This window comes from Mucor mucedo (assembly GCF_025094135.1).
Source record: "Mucor mucedo strain NRRL 3635 chromosome Unknown EV154scaffold_39, whole genome shotgun sequence".
In the NCBI taxonomy this organism is placed as follows: domain Eukaryota; kingdom Fungi; phylum Mucoromycota; class Mucoromycetes; order Mucorales; family Mucoraceae; genus Mucor; species Mucor mucedo.
This window is the reverse complement of record NW_026252323.1, coordinates 12427-33829: the sequence shown is the minus strand read 5'-3', so window position 1 is coordinate 33829 and position 21403 is coordinate 12427. Positions and strand designations below refer to the sequence as shown.

At 37.3% G+C, this 21403-nt stretch overlaps 9 protein-coding genes across 9 annotated transcripts; 3 read left to right on the top strand and 6 right to left on the bottom strand.

The window, feature by feature from the left end:
• The first annotated feature begins 1434 nt into the window (after positions 1–1434).
• On the top strand, positions 1435–2800 carry EV154DRAFT_506634 (Phox homologous domain-containing protein). The gene has a single exon (XM_051601305.1). It carries the CDS (start codon positions 1469–1471, stop codon positions 2648–2650), a length of 1182 nt encoding a protein of 393 aa, XP_051458247.1. The 5' UTR covers positions 1435–1468; the 3' UTR covers positions 2651–2800.
• Positions 2801–2832: 32 nt separating this feature from the next.
• EV154DRAFT_506633 (uncharacterized protein) lies at positions 2833–4563 on the bottom strand. The gene has a single exon (XM_051601304.1). It carries the CDS (start codon positions 4529–4531, stop codon positions 2903–2905), a length of 1629 nt encoding a protein of 542 aa, XP_051458246.1. The 5' UTR covers positions 4532–4563; the 3' UTR covers positions 2833–2902.
• Positions 4564–5129: 566 nt separating this feature from the next.
• Positions 5130–8240, bottom strand: EV154DRAFT_419758 (putative acyltransferase; the record flags this gene model as incomplete). The annotated part of the gene is made up of 14 exons (XM_051595913.1): positions 5130–5236; positions 5301–5717; positions 5784–6181; positions 6238–6419; positions 6476–6491; positions 6553–6612; positions 6690–6750; positions 6811–6863; positions 6929–7145; positions 7221–7497; positions 7561–7642; positions 7706–7889; positions 7961–8054; positions 8124–8240. 14 exons carry the CDS (start codon positions 8238–8240, stop codon positions 5130–5132), a joined length of 2265 nt encoding a protein of 754 aa, XP_051458245.1.
• A 2360-nt stretch (positions 8241–10600) lies between these two features.
• Positions 10601–10840, bottom strand: EV154DRAFT_401424 (60S ribosomal protein L37; the record flags this gene model as incomplete). Its single annotated transcript, XM_051595288.1, has 1 exon — positions 10601–10840. A coding segment is annotated over one exon (240 nt), but the record flags the coding sequence as incomplete, so codon positions are not given.
• A 793-nt stretch (positions 10841–11633) lies between these two features.
• EV154DRAFT_506614 (HSF-type DNA-binding-domain-containing protein) lies at positions 11634–14127 on the bottom strand. The gene is made up of 11 exons (XM_051601303.1): positions 14048–14127; positions 13914–13948; positions 13752–13863; positions 13575–13694; positions 13346–13497; positions 12755–13281; positions 12633–12681; positions 12494–12568; positions 12034–12432; positions 11867–11941; positions 11634–11794 (listed from the first exon to the last, which is right to left on the bottom strand). The coding sequence occupies exons 3-11, from the start codon at positions 13823–13825 to the stop codon at positions 11772–11774; spliced, it is 1494 nt and encodes a 497-aa protein (XP_051458243.1). The 5' UTR covers positions 13826–13863; positions 13914–13948; positions 14048–14127; the 3' UTR covers positions 11634–11771.
• A 932-nt stretch (positions 14128–15059) lies between these two features.
• EV154DRAFT_506609 (uncharacterized protein) lies at positions 15060–16138 on the top strand. The gene is made up of 2 exons (XM_051601302.1): positions 15060–15252; positions 15316–16138. Exons 1-2 carry the CDS (start codon positions 15171–15173, stop codon positions 16086–16088), a joined length of 855 nt encoding a protein of 284 aa, XP_051458242.1. The 5' UTR covers positions 15060–15170; the 3' UTR covers positions 16089–16138.
• Positions 16139–18089, top strand: EV154DRAFT_506608 (general substrate transporter). The gene is made up of 6 exons (XM_051601301.1): positions 16139–16505; positions 16562–16713; positions 16783–17533; positions 17600–17672; positions 17750–17924; positions 17991–18089. The coding sequence occupies exons 1-6, from the start codon at positions 16223–16225 to the stop codon at positions 18027–18029; spliced, it is 1473 nt and encodes a 490-aa protein (XP_051458241.1). The 5' UTR covers positions 16139–16222; the 3' UTR covers positions 18030–18089.
• Positions 18056–19784, bottom strand: EV154DRAFT_463432 (P-loop containing nucleoside triphosphate hydrolase protein; the record flags this gene model as incomplete). Its single annotated transcript, XM_051597636.1, has 2 exons — positions 19329–19784; positions 18056–19258 (listed from the first exon to the last, which is right to left on the bottom strand). Exons 1-2 carry the CDS (start codon positions 19377–19379, stop codon positions 18056–18058), a joined length of 1254 nt encoding a protein of 417 aa, XP_051458240.1. The 5' UTR covers positions 19380–19784.
• A 300-nt stretch (positions 19785–20084) lies between these two features.
• On the bottom strand, positions 20085–20858 carry EV154DRAFT_419735 (uncharacterized protein; the record flags this gene model as incomplete). Its single annotated transcript, XM_051595911.1, has 1 exon — positions 20085–20858. One exon carries the CDS (start codon positions 20856–20858, stop codon positions 20085–20087), a length of 774 nt encoding a protein of 257 aa, XP_051458239.1.
• Positions 20859–21403: the final 545 nt, after the last annotated feature.

The window sequence follows — 21403 nt, the reverse complement described above, 5'->3', positions numbered from 1 at the left end:
GTTAAGAGTTGTTTTCAAACATTATTATCTTGGACTCGTTTTGTTTCTTACACGATTTCTTAATGTACCTAAAAAGTAAGTGTTTTATTCCCATCATATATTAGCTACTCCTATCTTGTTCATGATAAGAATCTGCGGTTTAATCATTCGTCTGCTATTAAGATATAACACTCGTTCCAAGAATGATTGTTGATTATGCTATTTTTACTTTGGTTTTGAGACAACTCTGACAGACAAAGAAACGACTGTATGGTAGGTTACTACATTGATAAAAACTACGCATTGCCCGCTCGTCTATTTTCTCACCCGCCTCTCACCCCCTTATAACTTAATAATTATCTAATGACAGGATTTTTTTGGGGTAGATGCCATTGACCTTTGGCGTTCAAGAAAGACCAAGCCTTTATCGTTTCGGATACTCGTGGTGCCCCCCCCCCCCAAGGTTTTGGGGGCTGGTGTTTTGCGCAGGGGGTTATGGATACATGTATCTTTTTAAACCTATTGATATTGACGGTAACACAAAAAAAGGAGCACTGTTGTAACAACCATGACTTGAACAAGTCTTTGCTGACGGCGGTACTACAAAAACGTTATGGATTTTTCCCCGCTAAAAAATAAATAAAGGATATTTCGACACATGATGGACAATGCTCCCTGCACTTCTCGCATATCTTTTTAGGAGAGATGTTTTAAAAGCTTACTATAATTGTCTTTCTTCAAGCACTTTTGAGAAGATCTCGCTAACCCAGGGAAAAAAGCAAAAGTGTTAAATGAAAAAAGTCGTCGTTGCCGGGGATACATTTGATCTCAGAAGCATTGACCCAGGGAAGTCAATCTAAAGACAACAAAATCGCTCTGTTATTTTTATATATTCTATTATTCAACAATGGAATTTAAGAAGAAAAAACTTTAAATACAAATGTATAAACAAATGCCAAAATGGATGATCTTTTTTCTAAATCTGACATTAAAAAAATTCTGTCCAAAAAGGACGAAAATCCAGCTAGTCAATTTTGAAATACAAGATACAAAAGAACAATCAAAATAGTGTCAATAAGATAAAGTGTGAAGTACAAGATTATCAAAACAAGGTTATGTTATTGTTGTGAGAAGAAGAAGAAGAAAAAAAAAAGGTTATGATTATTTTACTGGGTTTTATGCTATAAAAGGCCAATCTCCGGCCTTAAAAAAAAAGGGCTTGCAAATTTTTGTACGACTCAACAACAATGATGTTGAGTCTGGACCAATTAAACATACTTGCTCTCAGTCCAGTTACTGACTCCTGTTTTTTTAATCTAATATCATACGTGAGTCTGTGCCATTCTTCCCTATAAGAACGGGTGGTGAGACAAGAGATAGGTCTCCTTAAACATAATTCACATATAAAATACCTCTCTTTTTTCTGCTTCTTTTTTTCTTTCTTCTTTTCCCACCAATACACACACAAAAAAAAAAGAAAAAAAAAAAGATGCCTACAGCTATTTCAACAGAACACCCATTAATGCTTAGACCTTCTTTCAGCACAAATACGCCTACGCAGATGACCAGCGTAAAGTTAGCGACAGCCATCACGAAAGCAACCGTGATATCCTTTGAAAGGCTTGCGGATCAAAAGATCTGGTACACGATTCGCGTTGAGCCCAATGCTAGCAAGAAATATTTTATCTCTAGAAAATATGAAGATTTTATTCAATTCTCTCAAAAGTTACATGACAGATTCAACACTACCAAATATCGTGCGGGTTCACGTTTACCTCCCAAAATTAAAAGTCGACTATTGTCATTACCCAACAAGCAAATTCATTCACAGCGTGTACAAGAGCTCAATCAATTTCTGACGCTCTTACTTCAAAAGCCATCTATTGTGACCGAATCTTTTCTTGTTCACGACTTCTTTGGAGCGGATGATACGGCTGAAGATGTGTTTGTCAAGAAAGAGTATGCGGCAGTAGATTATGTGATTGATCAAGATAGCATGCAACCAGAAGCGACCAGCTCGTCAAGATGGAAACGTCTTCGGTGCACGTCTTTTTTAGCAAGTCGATCTCCCCCTTCCTCCGGTTTATCCTCTTTATGTAGTCAAGCTGCCAACAAAATCATTCCTTCGTGGCACCGCAATAACACTACTGCACCTCAGCCTTCCGTCTCAACCCCTGCAATCAGCAGCAGCAGCAGCAGCAAAACCAATACTATAATGACAGGTCAACAACAACGTAAACAAGTATTAAAGAAGAGTCAGTCTAGTCTTGGTATTGTGGAAGCGCATCACCCATTGGACGACAGTGTAGTAACTCCTACCATCAGTCACCATGACACACATCAATTAAAAAGCACGATTAAAATCAAGGTGATTTACGATGCTGACAATATCATTGTGATTCAGGTTCCTAGATCGATTTCACTGGTGGATTTACGGTCTAGAATTGCACAAAAATTTTCCGACCCAAGTATGGGAGCTATCCAGGTTGCCAAGGACCTGATTTTATTATTTAATGATAACAGCAGTAGCTGTTGCAGTCTGGTTTCTTCGCCATTAAAAAATGATATTATGTTACCAGCTGTATTGATCAATAAGGAACAAGATTTAGTACAAATTATGCATACCAAATGGAATAGGCTTGAAAAAGTTACTTTACGCTGCATCATGTAACTCTCCTTAAAAAGAAAACTCTCACACTCATTCACACACACACTCCTTTTTGTTCATATTTCGTGTATATAAAACTTTTTTCTCATGATACCCCCTTCTCTCTCACTAACTTTTTTTGATAAAATAAAACAATAAAAATAAAAATAAAAATCCATTTCTTATAAATGACAGAATTCATTCTTTTTGTCTATCCATTCCTTTAAAACATTCCTAAAAGGAATATGTGAATTTATTTTTCTCTCCTCGTCCCTTTTATTTTTTTTTACTCTTTTTGACAAGACTAATTTCTTCTCGTCGAAAGACAATAAGTGCAGGTAGAATCTTCTTTTTTTTAGATTGATGAGGAGTACATTTCTTGACCACATCGTCTTTGACAACTTTAGCCGTATATATCTTCATTCTTGTGAACTGATCCTGAATCTTTTCTGCATAAATTTTCATTTTAAACACGTCATGAACATACGCCTGCGTACTCTTGAGTAACATTAAATTGATCTTGAGTTGTTCTTCCGCATACCCTTTAAATTGCTTTTGGTTATATTGAAAGATACGTTTTGCCGTATTATGAATCGCAAAAAACATGTGATGGTAGGTACTCTGGTCACACCCTACATCCTTCAGCTGCTGCAACGCCTGTAACAACTCCAGATTTGTTTGCAAGCAATCAATCACCACATCTTGAGTCGGAGGCTGCTGCGGTGTCAAAAACTGATATAGCACCACAAGTCGCATTGAATTGTAACAGATATGCAGATGGAGTTGGGCGATCGTACTGTATCTAGGTAACTGATCATACCACTGCGTTAGCTCGCCTGTGATTTGATAATAAACCAAAGATGGTAATTTTTGTTGATCGTTCGAAAAGATCTTTCCAGAATGAAGTGCTCGTATATATCGCCGCATATAATGTGTAAGCATCGCAAAACTGTAAGCATGGTCTTCATCGCTAGCCGTAATCGATTTTTGCATCATCTTCTTTATATCTATCAGAGGAACAATATCAGGTAATAAGCAGTCGCGGTTCAACGTAAGGCACATCCAAGCGTCCACGTAATACCACCGAAACCAACACCCTAATGTGAGCTTATCTACAGGCTTTGGCATTTTCTTGGCTAGATGCTGTAACGATATAGAAGCGAGACCTCCCCATGTGCGTTGCTGTTCATAAAGCCGTAACAAGTTAGAGGTGTAACTTAGACAAAAATACGACTGTATGATCATGGGCTGCATATCATCAAACAGTATATCATCCATTTTGTTCCGTGCTTGTTCATAGAACACCATGGCGGCCTGTTTAGAATACTGAGACGATGTGTTTTCCCTATCCATGAAGGTGACCAGACTGATAGAAGCAATACAATAAACAATGGCTCGAGGTGCCGTCCTCCAATTCTGAATGACAGAGATATTGACAGGAGCGACTTTAAAGCCTATACAACACCAGTGTTGTACAGCGCGATGCATGAGCATATCCAGCATTTGAGAATTTTCGACGCCAAGACGTACGGAGGGAGGCACTGTGAAATTGGTACTTGATAGGTTGATTAAATCTTCTTCGGTGGTAGACCATCTGTTACACTTTTTTTGATGCGCACGAGCTCTTAAAGAAGAAGTGGGTAAAGGGTCCAAATCTTCAATGTCTTTTAAAGCCACTTTAAGATCTGAGAAGGTATTTAGCTCGATCATAATATTCGAGTCTTCTTCTTCCAAAGACAGAAAAGTATCATCCCAGCAGGCTGTCAAAAACAGTTGGGGTTGTTTTAACTCGTCAATCATCATAACGTAATCATTTGGTTGATAGTCTTCTTGGTGCTTCTTTTCTAATTGAGGTCGAAGGTATTCAAAGAGAAGCTTTTCGGTGGATTCAGGAGAATACATCATTGTTTGTATATAAAAAAAAGTTTAAAGAAAAAGAGAGAAAGAGAACAAGTAAAAAACCTACTTTTTTATACACAGCGATCAACGTGTGTTACTTTTTTTAAAGTTAAGGAGTTATGCACAGGACTCCTTGTTTTTGATACTCTTTTACTATTTGTTTGCCAATCGTTAACACTGCTTTCACACTTATGGGCAATCCGAAATTCTGGGAATCCCCAAAAAAAAAAAAAAATTATTTAGTGTTCTTCTTAGTTCATCTATTTTTTTTTTACAATCTGATTATGAAGTCTGTCAAAAAGAATATCAAAAGTTGACAAAGAGAAGTAAAGTGAAATTTAAGAACAATGAAATGCCTGTGCTTTTTTTAGATTGTTATTGTTTTTGGATGTACACGCTTTTATCGCGAAGCTCGTTTTAAAAACTCTAAAACATCATGTTCCGATTGTCTTCATCATCGTTTATCATCATCATTGCCGTTCGTCATCTATCGCCTGTCATCATCATTTACTACCCTATTGCTTATTTTAAAAAGAAAGAAAAAATGATCAAATTATAATATACAAGTATATTTATTAAAAAAAAAAGGGGGGAATCATAACAGTTATATCTTTGCCTTGTTATCAGTAGCAACAATCTTCTTTGCATCTGCTCTTTCTTTAGCATTGTCTTCACCTAAAATATCCGCCATGCGAAGTACTCTTGTACTCACTATTTGACATTATCAGTATCACTTTTTTATATTAAAAAAAAAGGGTGCAATTTTCTTTCTTACCCGTGGCATTATCTCTTCTATTTTTACCCTCTCTTCTAAACTTGCCAATTCTCTCGACAAGTTCCCAAAGATGTCCTCTTGGTATCAAGATACCATTTTGGCGTTCGGGTGTATAAGCAGGACTGACAGCCACCTCTGACCAGGTCTTGGGTGTAGTATGGCGTCTTTTCAACAAAATGTGCTGTTCTTCATAGCGTGTGAAAGCATTACTTAAAGTTTCCTTATTGACGGCTTCCAAATAACTCAGATCTCCTTGGTAATACAGCGTCTTACCCAATGATTGCGTTCGATTCGCAAATAATTTACTATCCACCCAAATAGGCTCTTGACCTGCAACAGACGGCGCCAATGTAAACAAACTAATCGCTGCTAACCAATAAGACTCAATAAACGGCCAAATCATAAAGCAAAGGAAATCTAAAAAAAAAAAAATCTGATTAGTTCTAGTGCTCTTTTAAAGTTCGGAAGAGGCAAATCGGTTACCGTAATTTTCTCGGCCGCACTGTCTTTCCATGTCGGATAATCCAACCCAGCCATCTTTGTCGATTTCAATCACATTGTTATCTGCAAGCCATTGCATGGTGCGCTTTGTATTAGACTCGACGCCTCCAGGCTTATAAATCATGTCTAACTTTAACAGACTAGAAAGGAACGAGATTTCATCCAGCAGATCACTGTACTGCATACGCTGTAATGGCTTTCCGCCGCCCTTTTTCACTACCGTGTATAATGCAGCACATACAATGGCTTCTTCCACAAACAAGTGAATCACTTGGTTACGGTAATAAGATAATTCGAAAGCTGCAATGGGATAGAATGTAGGTTCCACAATATCTTTACCCTTTCTTTCGCCAATAAGATCCTTGTGGATGACAACAGTTCTAAGTACGGATGTGAGAAAAAGTAGAATAAAGGATAGCAAAAGTGAATACTTTACTTGTCAACAATTTCTCCAGTAGACATATCATTGAATTCAGAGACTTGACCGCCTTTGGCTTCAATGACATTCTTCAGCCAATCGACACGACGGATCAATTCACTGCGGCCAACACCTCTACCTCTCAATGTCAAGATGACGGTACCTACCAAAGCGGAAGGCATGACAACAGCAATAGCATTCTATATCGAGCGTGAGATTTCATGTATGTAAATAACACCGAAAAATTGCGACTTACAATATCAGCTAAAACTCTAAAAAGAAAAAGAAGGTTCAATCACATGAATCACCAAGTATATTGTTTGCTTGTCCTACCTATAACCCAGTGATTTCAACAAAACGGATTTCTGGTTATGATCTGAAAGGTCCATCGGGCTACGATTGGAAGAAAAGAGAGAGAGAGAGAGAGATGTTAGAATAGGTAGATACGATTCGCGTCTAGAGTGCCTTACCCTCTCATTTGAATTTGCTCATCGACCCAATTCTTTAAAGAATAAGGTTTGCCCACACGCACTAAGTTTATATTAAATGATCAATAAGGAGGGACGGATCCAGACATGAAAAGAACAATACCATCTACTCGGCCCCATTTTAATTGCAATAGACTGCTATTGGTTAAAATACCCCTAAAAAGTATAAAAAAGTAAAAATTTAAACAAAAAGGTCGTATTCTAGAATTTGTCACTGTTACCATAAACTTTCTTTCTCTTTGGGTGCACCTAATAATTCTGTTGCGTAACTGGATGTTTCGATAATTTTGTCATAACCCAATGAAATAGGCACGATATGACAATCCTCGAATCGTCCATCGACATACGCATCGAGAATGATTTTAACAATACCCAGTTTTGGTTGAAGTAACTTTCCCAATCTTGAACGTGTGCCTTCTACAAAGCACTCAAAATTCACTTTTTTTTTTTTTTTTTAATAAAATGGGTTAGTGACTTGATTCGGGCAGGAACGGATTCCCCCTTTGTACTTACATCCTTCTGCTAAAATGGTGGCCACATACTCTTCCAAAATAGTCTTGTACATGATATCGTTACCCCATTCTCGACGGATATAGACGGCACCCGAGGATTTCAGGATTTTACCGATCAGGGGCAAATCAAGATTGTCACCAGCAATGATATGAGGAATTTGAATTCCCAGTCTGAACATCAAATAAGACACTACCATGTAATCGATATGCGATTTGTGTGAAGGTACAAAAATCAGCGACTGTTTCTTTTCTTGGGCCATAATGGCTACTCTTTTCAACTATCATTACATGTCAGTCGGCATCTATGCACACATACTGAATTTTTAAATCGCAATGGTTACCTCGACCCATTCACTTTCTCTAATATGGACACCTTGGTGATAGAGTCGCACAAGAATATTGTTGACTATAAAGGCAAAAAATCTATGGGGTATATAAAATGGGTTACATTGCTTAACTAAGTCCCTAATTCCACTTTGTTTTTACCTTAGTGTACGACTACTGTCCACGGTAGCTACACACTTTTGAACAATGGCCTTGGCAACCACTTGTAACTCTTTTCTCATTGCCTTTCTCTGTTTCTCAATACGCTTATCGTCTTTATTCCAGTTCTTTTGATTGGCCAGTAATTCGGTTTGGCGATCTGCCAATTGATCAATGATACTTTGTACTATAATCCCAGTTTAATTTGGATTGAGTCATGATTTTCTCTCTTCTTTTAGAATTGGCGTCAATATTTACCCTTCTTACTACCGAGGACCATGGATCTCATTTTTTCGGAATAACCAGGATAAAGAATCTTGGTACCAATATAATCTTTATAACCACGCCATCCCTATTTGGAATTTATAAACATCCCCAGCAAAAAATTATATATGTATATGCATTGGGAGAAAACACTTACGGTTCCTTGGTAATATAAACCCATATTAAACAAGAATGCAAGAGGATCTTCTCTTATACGACGTGGTTCTTTCTCACTGCACAGGAAGAAAAAAAAAACTATTAAGAAAAAGGGCATTGAAAGCAACATGGTAACTTACACAACATTACGATGCTCAGAAAGGTCTCGTTTGACATGGATCTTTAAAGCGCGAGGATTCTCAACGGTAGTGTATTCTCTACCTGAGCCTTTATATTCTTCCACAAGTCCTTGTAAACGTTTCTCGGTTTTATTCATTGCTGTGGAGAAAGAAAATAAATAAATAAAGGAGGTGGGAGAGGAAGGGGGTGAGCACAAAATTTGTTTTATAATTGCCAACAAGGTTTGAGAAAAAAAAAAAAAGTGTGGGGTACGGAAAACACCCAATCTCAGCTCATTGGCCAAGTTTTTTTTTTTTTCTTACATGTAAAAACCCAGGGTGGGCCTTTGTTATATACATGGTTCTCGCTTTGGATACAGATAGTAAATATAATGGCGATATTCTTATGGAAATATCATCAGATATTTTCGAGTTAATTGACCCTTTCGTACCTGGGGAATATTTTGAAATTATTTAGCACATGTTGTATTGACGAGATACCAATGTAAAGGTATCAATTGAAGTGGTGCCTTTAAAGTATAGGTACTCTTGTACTTACATTCATTAGATGGTATCGGAAACAATGTTTAGCTTTGGTATAAAACTCCCTTCAGAATGACTTGTAAACGCTCAATAAAACAAGTTACTGGAATATTCACTCAAAAGTGTAATGTGTCACCTTAATTATATCTCTTGAAAACTCGAAAATTTTGTTTCTATAAATTAAATGTCTTATATAAGCTTCCTTTTTTAACATCAACGACTTTTAGCATTTATTGTACGGACATCACCCACAAGTTTTAATTTGTTGATGAGTCGTCGAATCTCCTTGTCTGTGATATCCTCTCAACAAGGCGAATGCGAAATCATCTCTAAGGGTGTCCCCTTAGTCATCAATGTACGTATAAACATGTTTTAGAAATTGCGGTTGAACCATATCCTGCTGGTATTTTTTTCGTTGATGTGTTGTATAAAGTACACTGTGTTGTTCGAGATGTCTTAACATGTTTTAAACGTTACAAGAAAACATATCTCTATTTTTTATAGCTCTCTCTTATTCAGGCACTATACAGCCTACTACAACCTCTTGAGTAAAATGAGAAAGTGCATGAAAGATATTAATCGTGAGTCTATGCGATCATATGGAGAACCCTTGTATATATAGCTGATGATATCGCTGGATTTGCACCAGGGTAATCGCTAACTTGGTCTTCATGATGAATGCATTATCGCTACTTTTTTCTCGACTTACAGTTGCCTGTTCTCTAAATTGGGTAGACATTATGCTGTACTTTCGTTTTGCTCGTGGCCCCACTTTTTTTTAAAAAAAATTGTTTAGCGATTCAATCATTTTATCTTCAACCGAGGCCAAAGAACAAGTGGATATTTTTTTTGAAAAAAAAAAAAAAAAAAAAAAAAAAAAAAAAAAGAGACAGCAGTGACGTTAACAAATATGGCTGTTAAAAAACCCAAGAAAAAAAGAGAGAGAAAAATTAGAAATTGGAGATGTAGTGTTGCAGCCTATGCGATTCACCATGGCTTCTCGAGTAAGTAGATATTTGTTTATTCATGATGAAAATGGAACATCAATTCAGATAAATTAAAATTATTGGCCGATGACATTATTTCCAAGATTTTCTTGTAACTTGGATACCGTTGTATATGAAATTATTGGTCAACATCTTGCTGTTTAAAAAGAATTGGGTAGATGGGCTTTCGAATCAAGTTATAACAATCCTGCAAAAAGGATACCGGTCATGTTAACCACTTGCCTGTTGACAATGAACAATGATATCTCTACATGGCTCTTTTTTTAAAAAGATAAAGTTGCACTTGGCGCTGTGATGTAACTTTTTTAATAGGCAGAAAAAAAGATCAGCATTTCTAATCTAACCACGTTTGTTCCTAAGAACCGACAACGGGAATCGACACATTTGCAGAATAATAGGGGAACAAATCCTTCTTGGATAAACGTAGGATAGACTGTCTGTGAAATCAGAGTAGTAATGTAGTGTATCCCCAGACGAGGGTTCTAGATCACTTTTGACGGGCGGCAGTTCTAGATCTGTTTGTTTCAAACCCGAGAAATGTATCTTGTACATAATCGTGCTATTACAATCAAGCTAGGCTCTACATTGCACATACACTCTACACTCTACATTGCACACACACACTCTACACTCTACATACACAGTTTTTTTTTATATGAGTTTTTATTATTTGCTGTAACAAAAAGATATGGGGAGATGTGATTGTTTTTTTAAGCAGAGGCGGCGACGACCTTCTTGGCTTGAGTTCCTATTATTAAAAAAGAATGTTAATACAAGCGTGTAAAAAGATGCTTAACCAAAAAGAACATACCCTCACGGAAACCGTTCTTGAAACGACGTTGAACATCCTTCAAGTGAGCCATGCGACCGGTACCGGTGGTCTTTCTACGTTGACCCTTTTCGGACCAGTTGAAAGATCTAATCTTGGCAGCGGGATAACCACATTGAGCACAAGTCTTCTTTTGCTTGTGGAAAGCACGGTTACCACAACGTCTACAGAGAGTGTGGGTCTTGGTGTGACGCTTACCGAATGAACTGGTACCCTTAGACTAATAGATTTTTAAAACAAAAAAGAGAGAGTCAATTTTTTCTGTTTTTATTCGCTTTCCAGGCTAATGTTGGATTCAACATGTCGAATGTTCCCTCCAGTTATATAAATAAAAAAAAAATCTTTTTTTTTTTAAGCTTTTTTTTTTTTTAAAAAAAAAAATCAATATAATCCATCCATTCATCTATCGTGCATTGTTGTATTCGTACATGTTGAATCCATCATTTTTAGTCTTTATGTTTTTGTATTTTTTTATTACCATCTTTTAAGAACCGTTTAGAAAAGGAAGAAACAATACCGTATGCACACATTAATTTTGACCTTCAATGAATCAAAACACGGGTTGCGGGCGGACGGGTTGGGCGTGCGGGTTTGCCGCGCTGCTGAACTCCCCCCTTTCCTCCATAAACATCCACTGTCCGGACCTGTTTAGATTCGGTCCGGACCACATTAAAAGTCAGATAGTATCCATGGATAGCCACTCGTTGTCGGACATTGAAATAAGGATGAAACGCTTACCCTTTTTGGAAGAACAACAATTTGAAGAGAACTTGGCAACTGGGGGGGGGGTAGAGGCTAATCACTAGGTTATTTCTATCCATGGTGATACGATCTTTACGGGCGGGTATTCGTAGTCCCTAAGGAACAGTGTACGTAGTTAATGCGTAAGATTAAGTATCTGTAAAATACAATGTTGAAGTTCTTGGACAGGCAAGGTGGGACTTTTTATTTTTAATTTTTTTTTTACAAACGGGGAGGGAGTCATATGGGAAAGTAATTCATAAAAAAAAAAAGGCATATATCAAAAAAGAAAAGGGAACCATGGTAGAGTGTAAGAGAGAAAAAAAAAAAAGAAAAAAAAAAGGTGGATAAAAAAAAAAAAAAAAAACAGGAAAGAGGAAAGAGGAAAGGTGAAGGTGAAAGAGGGAGGTTTACGATTTACGACGATTTTGCTCTATCGAAGATTGATTTTTTTTTTTGGATCATTTAATACGGTACGTTGATTTTCTTCGGTATTTGCGCTTACCATGAATAGGATTTAACATGTGCGATTGTTTCCCAAAACCCATCATTGTTGATCTGTTTTTCGAGTCGTCTGTGTCTGTTTGAAAAGAGAAGTGTTAAACAAATGGGTTATATATATTAAGAGAAAAAAAGGGGGAAGAGAGAGAAAATAAAATATAAATGTTTTACTTGTATATTTTGGTACTGCGACAGACGAGGAAGAAGAAGAGGATGAACAAGTGGACGATTTCCTATCAAAAGAAGTCTTGTCATCTTCCCTTGTAGCATCTAATCTGTAACTTGACTGGCGTTGTTGTTGTCGTATCGAGTCAAAGGAAGGTAATTTTCTTTGTTTGGTATCGTTGGGTTTTTCATTATTATTATTGTTGTTGTTGTGGTTATTATTATTGTTGTTGTTAACTGAAGGAGAGGCAGTAGTTGTCTGTGACCAATTCGTCGTCGTTGCCGTCGTCGCATTGGTACTTGTCCCATTCTTCATCGAACCAGAACTCTGACTATCGGCTGAAGGCGATTTTCTCGATTGTCGACTCTCCTTTAATTTAGACACTTGTATTCGAAGATTCTCCGCTACAATTTTTTTTTTGTGCATTAGTATTTTCCTCATGTGTTGATGATGATTAGTACTCACCATTTTGTAATTCTTGATTGTTATTATCATTGTACATGGAGTGATTCGGGTTATTATTGTTGGAGCATATACAGTCTATACAATACAGAAAAAATTAATATCTGACTGCATATTTAACAAAGCAAAAAAAAAAACTTACTGTTATTTGATTTAGTTGAAGATACCACATCTACAAGATCTTGCATTGCCTAATTTGGATAAATACCCATTTTTTTTTTTTTAGTATGTGCGCCAAAAAATCAAATAAAAATAAAAACGTACATCTTGCTGCTTGGAGACGACCATTCTTAAATGGACAACTTCATTGAACAACGATTCACAGGATTTAGTAACACCAAGTAAGTGTTCTTCGATTCGTAAAATGTGTTTAATGACCGGACTATTATTGTTGTTGTCTCCATTTGACATATCTTGCTGATGCTGCTGATGCTGTTGTTGCTGTTGGTATTGTTGTTGGTTATGGTTCTGTTGTTGTTGATTTTGGTTCTGCTGTTGTTGGTTTTGGTTCTGTTGCTGTTGATTTTGGTTTTGTTGCTGCTGATTCTGTTGTTGATTCTGTTGCTGTTGTTGCTGTTCGTCGGCCTTGGAGGGTGGCGTGTATGAACTTTCGTTACTGTTGAAATTAAACTGTGGCGATGCTTGTAACTGTGTCTTTGCACTCTTTCGCTTGATATGTTGCAAATCACCCACAGCACCCTTTCGAAAGTTGGGATGCTTGAATTCCCAGGTCTGGTTTTCGTTTGTGAGATTCGAATGGATCAGGTCATTGACCTTATGGAAGCCATACACTAATTTAGGTTTAGTGTCCAGGAAAGTGACGTCAACACCTAGAAAAAAAAATTAAGAACTTACTGTTAAGTTGCCTGACAAAACTTTGCCAATTGTTATGCTTAAAGTATTGAGGTAGGACTGTTTTGGAGAATGACGTGGGGTTGGAAACACTAAAGAGATCACCATGGCTTGACCATGAGATTAATTCTGACGTATCAGGGTCTTCTAGCATTCTAAGTTTTGTAGTTAGTACGGATATTGAAATGCATGTGATTAAAAGAGAGATTAAAAATTAAAAAAAAGGATTTACTTGTATAGTTTGTTGACAAAGGCAGCTTGTGTCTTCATGTTGGCAGGTAAAGTAGGTTGTGTTAATGTAGCTTCTGTGCTTGAAGGAGAGCCATCCAGCTCGCTTGGGTCTAATTTAATTCTGTTTGCTGTATGTTAGTAAGAGAATAGAGAGAGAGAGTCAAGACTTGGAACACACCTTTTGTATCTGCAATCTGTTTCACCACCACTAGAACTACTGACGGAACTAGATCTACTGCTATTTTGGGCCATATTTTTTTTTTTTTTTTTTAACAAGAAAAAAAAAATAACTGAATTGTTTTAAAAAAGGAAAATTGTCGACTCTTTTTTTTTTTAATACCGAAATTTTTTTTACAACAAAAAGGTAAAAAAATACTAGATAGAATAAATAAGAAGGCAAGAATAAAAAAGAAGGTTAAATATTATATTTTTTTTTAAACTTGTGTTTGTTCTATTTTTTTTTTTTTTTTTTACGTTTTTTTTATATATATTTTTTTTTTTCCTTTCTGATAATCGATTTTTTTTTTTAAAGAAACGGAAAAAGAAGAAAAAGAAGGAAAAAAAAAAAAAAAAATTAAAAAATGGGGAAAAAAAAAAAAGAAAAAAAGAATCGGCGCCATGGCAAATAATAAAAAAGGGCGAAAGTGAGTGTGTGATGTCACCCATTCGATACCGACGAGTTGGGTCTGTTCTCGTATTTAGAAAGGTTAAAAATATGTCTCCCCTCTCCCCCCATTCTACCTTCTCGTTTTGGAAAATACGATATTTTAAAAATACGGTCTGACTTTAAAATTAAAACATTAGCTTTTTTTTAATCTGTCCTGTTCCATTGGGGGTTTAGCTGCATTACAAATCGGCATCTGCTTTTGCTTCTTTGGATAGGTTTTTGAGTAAAATGAATACCAATGAGGAAATAGGTCATTCCATCACAGGTCAAAAAAAAAAAAGGGTACTGTCACACATTTCCTTATTTTTATCACCTTTTTTTTTAATATTAGGTGGGGCTAAAAGAAAAGCCCACCATTAAGAGAAGTGGTAAACAACTATTTTTAGTGTCAGACATAAAAAAGGGGGCGCGCGCGGGGGGTTAATTGGGTATCTTTAACCCGCTGATCGCGAAAAGGCATTTTTTTACTACCTATAGGTGTCTCTTTTGAAGCTGTCACCGGGAGAAAAGTGCAACTACATCAAGAAAACTTTCATTTAACCAGAAAGCAAAAGCTTGTACATTTACAACTGTAATTCATAATGCCAAGACTGTCATGCTTACAATTCATTTCCTATTCTTCCTAAAAAGGTAAAGTGCTTCATCTGAATGCTAGAATATACAAAGAACAGCAATCGATTTTTTATTATTTGCCAAAATGCACATGTGTCCTGTGCAACCACGTATCCGATGGGTATATTTTTATTTATTTTTTCCTTCTTCTTCTAAATACGTCGCCATTTAAAAATGGAAGCTCTTGGAAAATAATTAAAAGTGTGACTTGATTGTGTTTCTGGCATCTTCCAATGCGTTCTTGATAAATGCAAGTCCTTTTTTTTTTATATATTTTTTTTTCTAATATTTATTTATCCTTTATTCTTTAATTAAAAAATGGCAGAAGACTACTATACGTTACTTGGTGTAAGCAGAAATGCGGATGAGAAAGAAATAAAGAAAGCCTATCGTCAACAAGGTATTTTAAACCTTTTTTTGTTGTACATATACACTGCAAAAAAATATTAACTTTTTTGACAAGCATTAAGGTTTCATCCCGATCGTAATAAGGAAGGAGGCGCCAAGCAAAAGTTTCAAAAGATTAATGAGGCATTCGAGACCCTGAGTGACCGTCAAAAACGTTACGCATACGATGACATCCACTCCACTACCACCACTTCTCATGCCGACTTATTCTCCCAATTCTTTCACAGCCCTCCCGCTTCCAGTGAGGAAGAAGACGATAACCCTTTTTTCAACATGTTTAAATCTTCCAAGCCAAAATCTGTTAAACGCTCATTGGATGTCTCATTGGATGATTTATACACTGGCACAACTAAGCGTCTGAAAGTGACACGTACATTGTATAATGGACATAAGGATGATACCATCCTGAACCTCAATATCTTGCCTGGTTGGAAGGATGGTACAAAGGTAGTCTTTCCACATCAGGGCGATGTCTTATCCAATGGAGAACAACAGGATATCGAGTTTGAAATCAAGGAAAAGCCTCATCCCATCTATCGTCGTGATCGCTATGATTTGTCAACAGTTGTTCAAATTAGCCTATTGGAAGCATTGACCGGATTTAAAAAGGAGCTGAAACGTTTAGATGGATCGACCTTGCTGATTGAGGAATCATCCATCATTCAACCAGGCCAAGAACGTGTTTTGATTGACGAAGGCATGCCAAAGTACAAGTCACAGAAAAAGGGCAATCTAATCATCAAGTATCATGTGCAATTTCCTAAATCTTTAACACCCGAACAGACTGATATATTAAAACTTGGCTTAGCTCCCTCTACTACCACATAAATACCCCCCCCAAACAACAACAACATACTCTTTTTTTTTGTAAATAAAAATGTACATATTGAAATGCAATCTCCCCCTTTCCTTTCCTATCCCCCCTTTCCCTTTTCTTTTTTCTTCTCTTTTTATAAAATATAATGAAATCAAGCTTTTCTTCACAAGAACACGATCCGTTAATAGGCCATAAACAAAGCATGTCCTTTTGGTCCGTGTATGCCACTTGTGTGGCTTGCTTGGGTGGTTTCTTGTTTGGATACGATTTAGGTGTTGTCGGCGGTATGCTTATCGCTCCTTCTTTCCAATCCCACTTCGAGATCGATCCAAATGACATTTTACGAGAAGCTGAAATTAACGGTACCATTGTTTCCGTATTACAAATCGGTTGTTTGTTTGGCGCTTTAATTGCCACAAGTACTGCAGGTAAAAATGTATCCATGATCATCAACAACAACAATCTTACATGGAGATAATCATAGATTCCTTTGGTAGAAAGAAAAGTATTCTGTTGGCTGCCATTGTATTCACCTTGGGTGGGATACTTCAAATCATAGGCTATGGGTTAGCCATGATGTATATCGGAAGAATTATCTCGGGCTTAGGTGTAGGTGCATTAAGCATGTTGGTACCCGTAAGTTATTCTTTTCTCCTTTTAATTTTTTTTTCTTGTCCCACCTTTAATGTCAATATCACTCATTAGATGTATGTGGCTGAAATCGCACATGAGAATCAACGTGGATGGTTGGGTGGTTTATGGATGTTCTTTATCGCTACAGGCTTAGCCACTTCCTATTGGTCTCATTATATTGTACGTAAACTATTGGACCCACAAGACAATTTACTATGGCGTATCCCATTGATCATTCAAGTCCTCCCTGCCGTCTTTTTATTCGTCGGTATGATCTTTTTATTCGAAACACCTCGTTGGCTATGCGCCCATGGCAAATCAGACGTTGCCTTTCTAGTCCTCTGTAAAATACGCAGTGGTAGTACAGCAGAAGATGTCAAGGTAGAAATGGAAGGTATTCAATCCAGTGTCGATCTGGAACAATCCATCGTCTGTACCTGGGAAGGCGTGATTTCATCTCATAATCGTCCTCGATTAATGTTGGGTTGTGGACTGCAGGCATGGCAACAGTTGTCAGGTACAAACGTCATTAATTATTTTAGTCCCATTGTGTTCCGTTCCATTGGTTTGTCCTCTGGTGACGCAGAATTGTTCGCTACCGGTATCTATGGTATCCTGAAAATGATCGTGGTACTCGTAGGCTTCTTAACATTGATTGATCGCTTTGGAAGAAGACCGCTGTTGATCATGGGTGGTGTCGGTATGGGTATCTGTATGTATGCCTTTGCCATTTGTGTCGCCAAGACACCCGTACCTAGCTCCCTTCAACCTCCTACCAATCTCTTGACTGTCACAGCAGGTCTGGGCATCGCGTCCATGTACAGTAAGTCTCATACCGTGCTGGGATCCCCCCCCCTATAAACTAAAAAAAAAACATGATTTTGTCTAGTCTATGCCATCTTTTTTGCTCTGTCTTGGGGTCCTTGTCCATGGATCTTTTGTTCCGAGATATTTCCCATGAGGTAAAACAACAAGGGCGAAACACTCTTTCTTTTTTTGGTTTTGTTTGGAAATAATTCTAATGAAAAAAAAAAAATAGTACACGAGCAAAGAGCTTATCGATCACCACGGCGATTAATTGGGGTTTGAATGCATTGATAGGAAAACTAAGTCCCATCATGTTGGCTTATAGTACAATGGGAACCTATCTCTTTTTCGGTTCCTGTTGTATTTTTGGTAGCATCTACTGCTATTTCCTTGTACCCGAGACTAAGGTAACTTTTTTTTTTATATATATCGTACATGACGAACAAGGTAGTAACCTAATCACCATCACACAGGGAAAAACTTTAGAAGAAATAGATAAATTATTTTATTAATTAAATATATATAAATAAAAAGAAAACTACTCGACATGCTGATAGTTTTGGACAGGAATGTCCAAGAGATCATACATGCTCACCATTTTAGACTCTGTCCAACCATGTTCCCTTACTAAATTAATGACTTTTCCACTAGCAAACCCTTGTGGACTAAGACGTCCTGTTCTACCCGCCATATGCAAATACGATGTCACCGAAACAGGTTTTCCCAAGATAAACACATGCGATACACCGGGAATATCCACACCACGCGCTGTGAATTCCGTAGCGATCCACAACTTGTTTTCCCCACGTCGGTAATCCTTGATATCTGCTGCTTCCACTCCATGTCCTGCTAATTTCGTCTTGACCGTATTCACACTCACGCCATGGCCAATAAATAAAATACCGTCGCGCACATGCTCCAGTTCCTGTAACACCGCAACACTTTCCATCATACGATCATCGTCGTCACCAAAATCTACCTGCGACTCTTTGCTCACAATGGCGTCCTTCTCGCGCACATTACGGATACTGTCCTCGGATATGACTAGACAGTAATGCTGCACCGTTGAGTTGCGTTCCTCGTTCAGTCCAGATCCACCAGCCAAGTCCACAAATAAAGGATCATGCACCCACTCCTTTTGGCTTAGGAAATAACGTAAAGGTCGGTTCAAGGTAGCGGAAGAAATCACAGTTTGTTTATTCAAGCGGCTTAAAGCATCCAGTAAAAGTTCAGCGGGTTTAGGATGAGAGGCACGCTGCTGTTGCTGACGAACGGTGGCATAGCGTTTAGGCAAGGACAAGGCTTGATCGGCTTCATCTAGTACGAGTCGCTGTAGTCCGTGTAAGGGTAACTTGCCTTGACTGACGAGATCGAGGATACGCGCAGGGGTACCTACTACGGTATGAGGGATCTGTGTGAGTTCGACCTGATCCGAGTTGGCAAAGACTTGATGACTGGCATGAGGAGTTAATTGAGAAAGCCAAGATCCGATCTGGTAAGCCAGTTCTTGATTGGGGACAATGTAGAGTGATTGAATACTTTTAGAAGGGGTAGAGGGGATGAGAGAAGCCAGTGTGAGTGTAGTGCCAAAGGTCTTGCCTGTGCCCGTACGATCTCGTAACAAGAGATCTTGGAAGCCTTTGACGAGGACAGGTATGAATTGTTCTTGCGCATGGGTGGGTTGTGTGACATTAAACTTGGAACTTAATTTCTGACATGTAGCAGAAGATATCCCGAGTTTCTAAGTGGTTTTCGAGAGATTTTTTTTATTTTAGTGAACGTACAGGAAAACACATTTTATTTTAATTTACCTCAAAGGTAGAGTAACATCTTTTAACTTTTAAAGACGAACGAACAAACATTGGTAAATGAAGAAAGAAAGATATATTATAATTTTTTTTATTTAATTTTTATAGAAAGAAAGTTTTAAAGAAGCCCATAAGAAAAAATCTGTTAAAAAAAAAGAAAAATAGGTTAGGAAAAAAATGTTCGAAACATAAATCTTTTAAAAAGAAAAAAAGAAAAAAAGAGAATATATCTTTCAGCTAAGGCAATGTTTTATCTTCAGTAAGAGTGCAGAACAGGTCTGTTTTCTTCATCTTTGTAAGATAATCCTCCCTCTTTCTTTTCCTTCTCTCAATATTATTTATAAAATGAATACTTGCCTTATGTTGAATGAATGAAGAAAAGAAAATAATAGTACAGCTTTTTTATTTCTTTTATATTTTTACTTTCTCCCAAAAAAAAAAAAAATTTTTTTACCATCTTCAAAAATTTATCATTTAAAAGAACCAGTCACGCGATGGGATGAGGATTGGTTGAATCATCAACAACAAAAAACAAAAATTTTTTTTTCCTTATCTGCGATCGAGCGCAGTGTAAAGTGTTCAGGGGGGGTAGATAAGACAGAAACAAGTGTTTGATTAAAAAGTAGATGATAACATTTTTATTAAATTTATGTATTGATGGATGGAATGATAATGATATATATATATATAAAAAAAAAGAAAAAAGAGAGAGAAAGAAGAATAAATGTAAATAAGAAAAGGTCTATAAGAGAGAAAGATCTAAGGTCGAGAAGAAAGAGCTTTATGAGCTTCTGCCAATTGTTCTTCTAACACCTTGATTCTGTTTTCAAAGGAAGATTCCTTGGCCTTGAGGTTGGTCTTTTCCGAATCAAGAACGGCTACACGCATTAAGAGACCAGCATTGACCTTTTCAAGATCACTCACACGAGTTTCTAAGGTCTCCATCTTTTGCACCTTACGAAGACGAGAACGACGCGCAGCATCGGTATTCTTTTGTCGTTTCACAGCTGCATCATCCGCAGGATCCTCTTCTTCCACCGTTGCCGCACGTTTCTTGCCAGTGGTTGTCTTTGTAGAGAAAGTAGGAGTGGAGGCACTGGTAACAGCGGGGGACATATCCATGATGGGCTGAGGCGCAGCAACAGCAGCCAAGGCAGCAAGTGCGGCAGGTAAAGAATCACCAATATCCGCAAACAAGTTATCCAATGTGGTAGGGTGAGGAGTAGCAGGCGCAATAGAGGTAGGGTTAAAGAGCTGAGGTGCAGGTGAATCCAAGATGGCAGAGACATCCATATCATCACGGAAGAGACAGCTACTGGGATGAGTTAATTCATCTTTTGTTTGGAAGGGAGGAGACATTAAGAAATGATCCAAGGGAGTATTGATTTCAGATGGTGAAGAATGCACACTGCACTCCGAAGAGAGAAAATCTTGTTTTAACCATTCATCAAAGACCGATGAAGGTTCTTGAAACGGTGTACCCATCGTAGGGGTCAGCGATTGGTAGAGTTGAGAAAAGACGTCTTGATCCATCATGGTTTGGGATTCGAGAGCAGGCGTGTTGAGGATTGTCATTTTTATAATATTTTGATTGATAGTGATTTTTTTACTGGATTGGCGATATTGAAATACTTTTAGATTTTTTTTTTACTTTAAAAGAGTTAACAGGGTAATAAGTGAGGTTTTCGAGTTTTTCGGTTCTTTTTGGTTGCGGTGAACTTTTGAGTGTGTAAACATATTAACGAAGAGTTAAGGTAGACCATGTTGGCTACGGAAGAAATTTTAAGCGGGATATAAAAAAATGTGTTGTCTGGTTCTATGTAAGAAATTTTCGTCCAAAAGGGAACGAGTGAAATTTAAGCGGTGGAGATCATCGTTGCTGTACGGATTGGGAAAAGTAGGTAATGAATAAAGTATAAGGGTTTAAGAAGGTGTTTAAGAAAGGTGGGCTGAGAGAGCGCTCAAAAAAATATAGTTTTTTTTTTCCTTTTAAAAAAGAAAAAAAAAACAGATATATATAAAAAAAGTGATTGGATTATAATATAATCCAAAAAGTGTGTATAAAAGGTGTGTGTGTA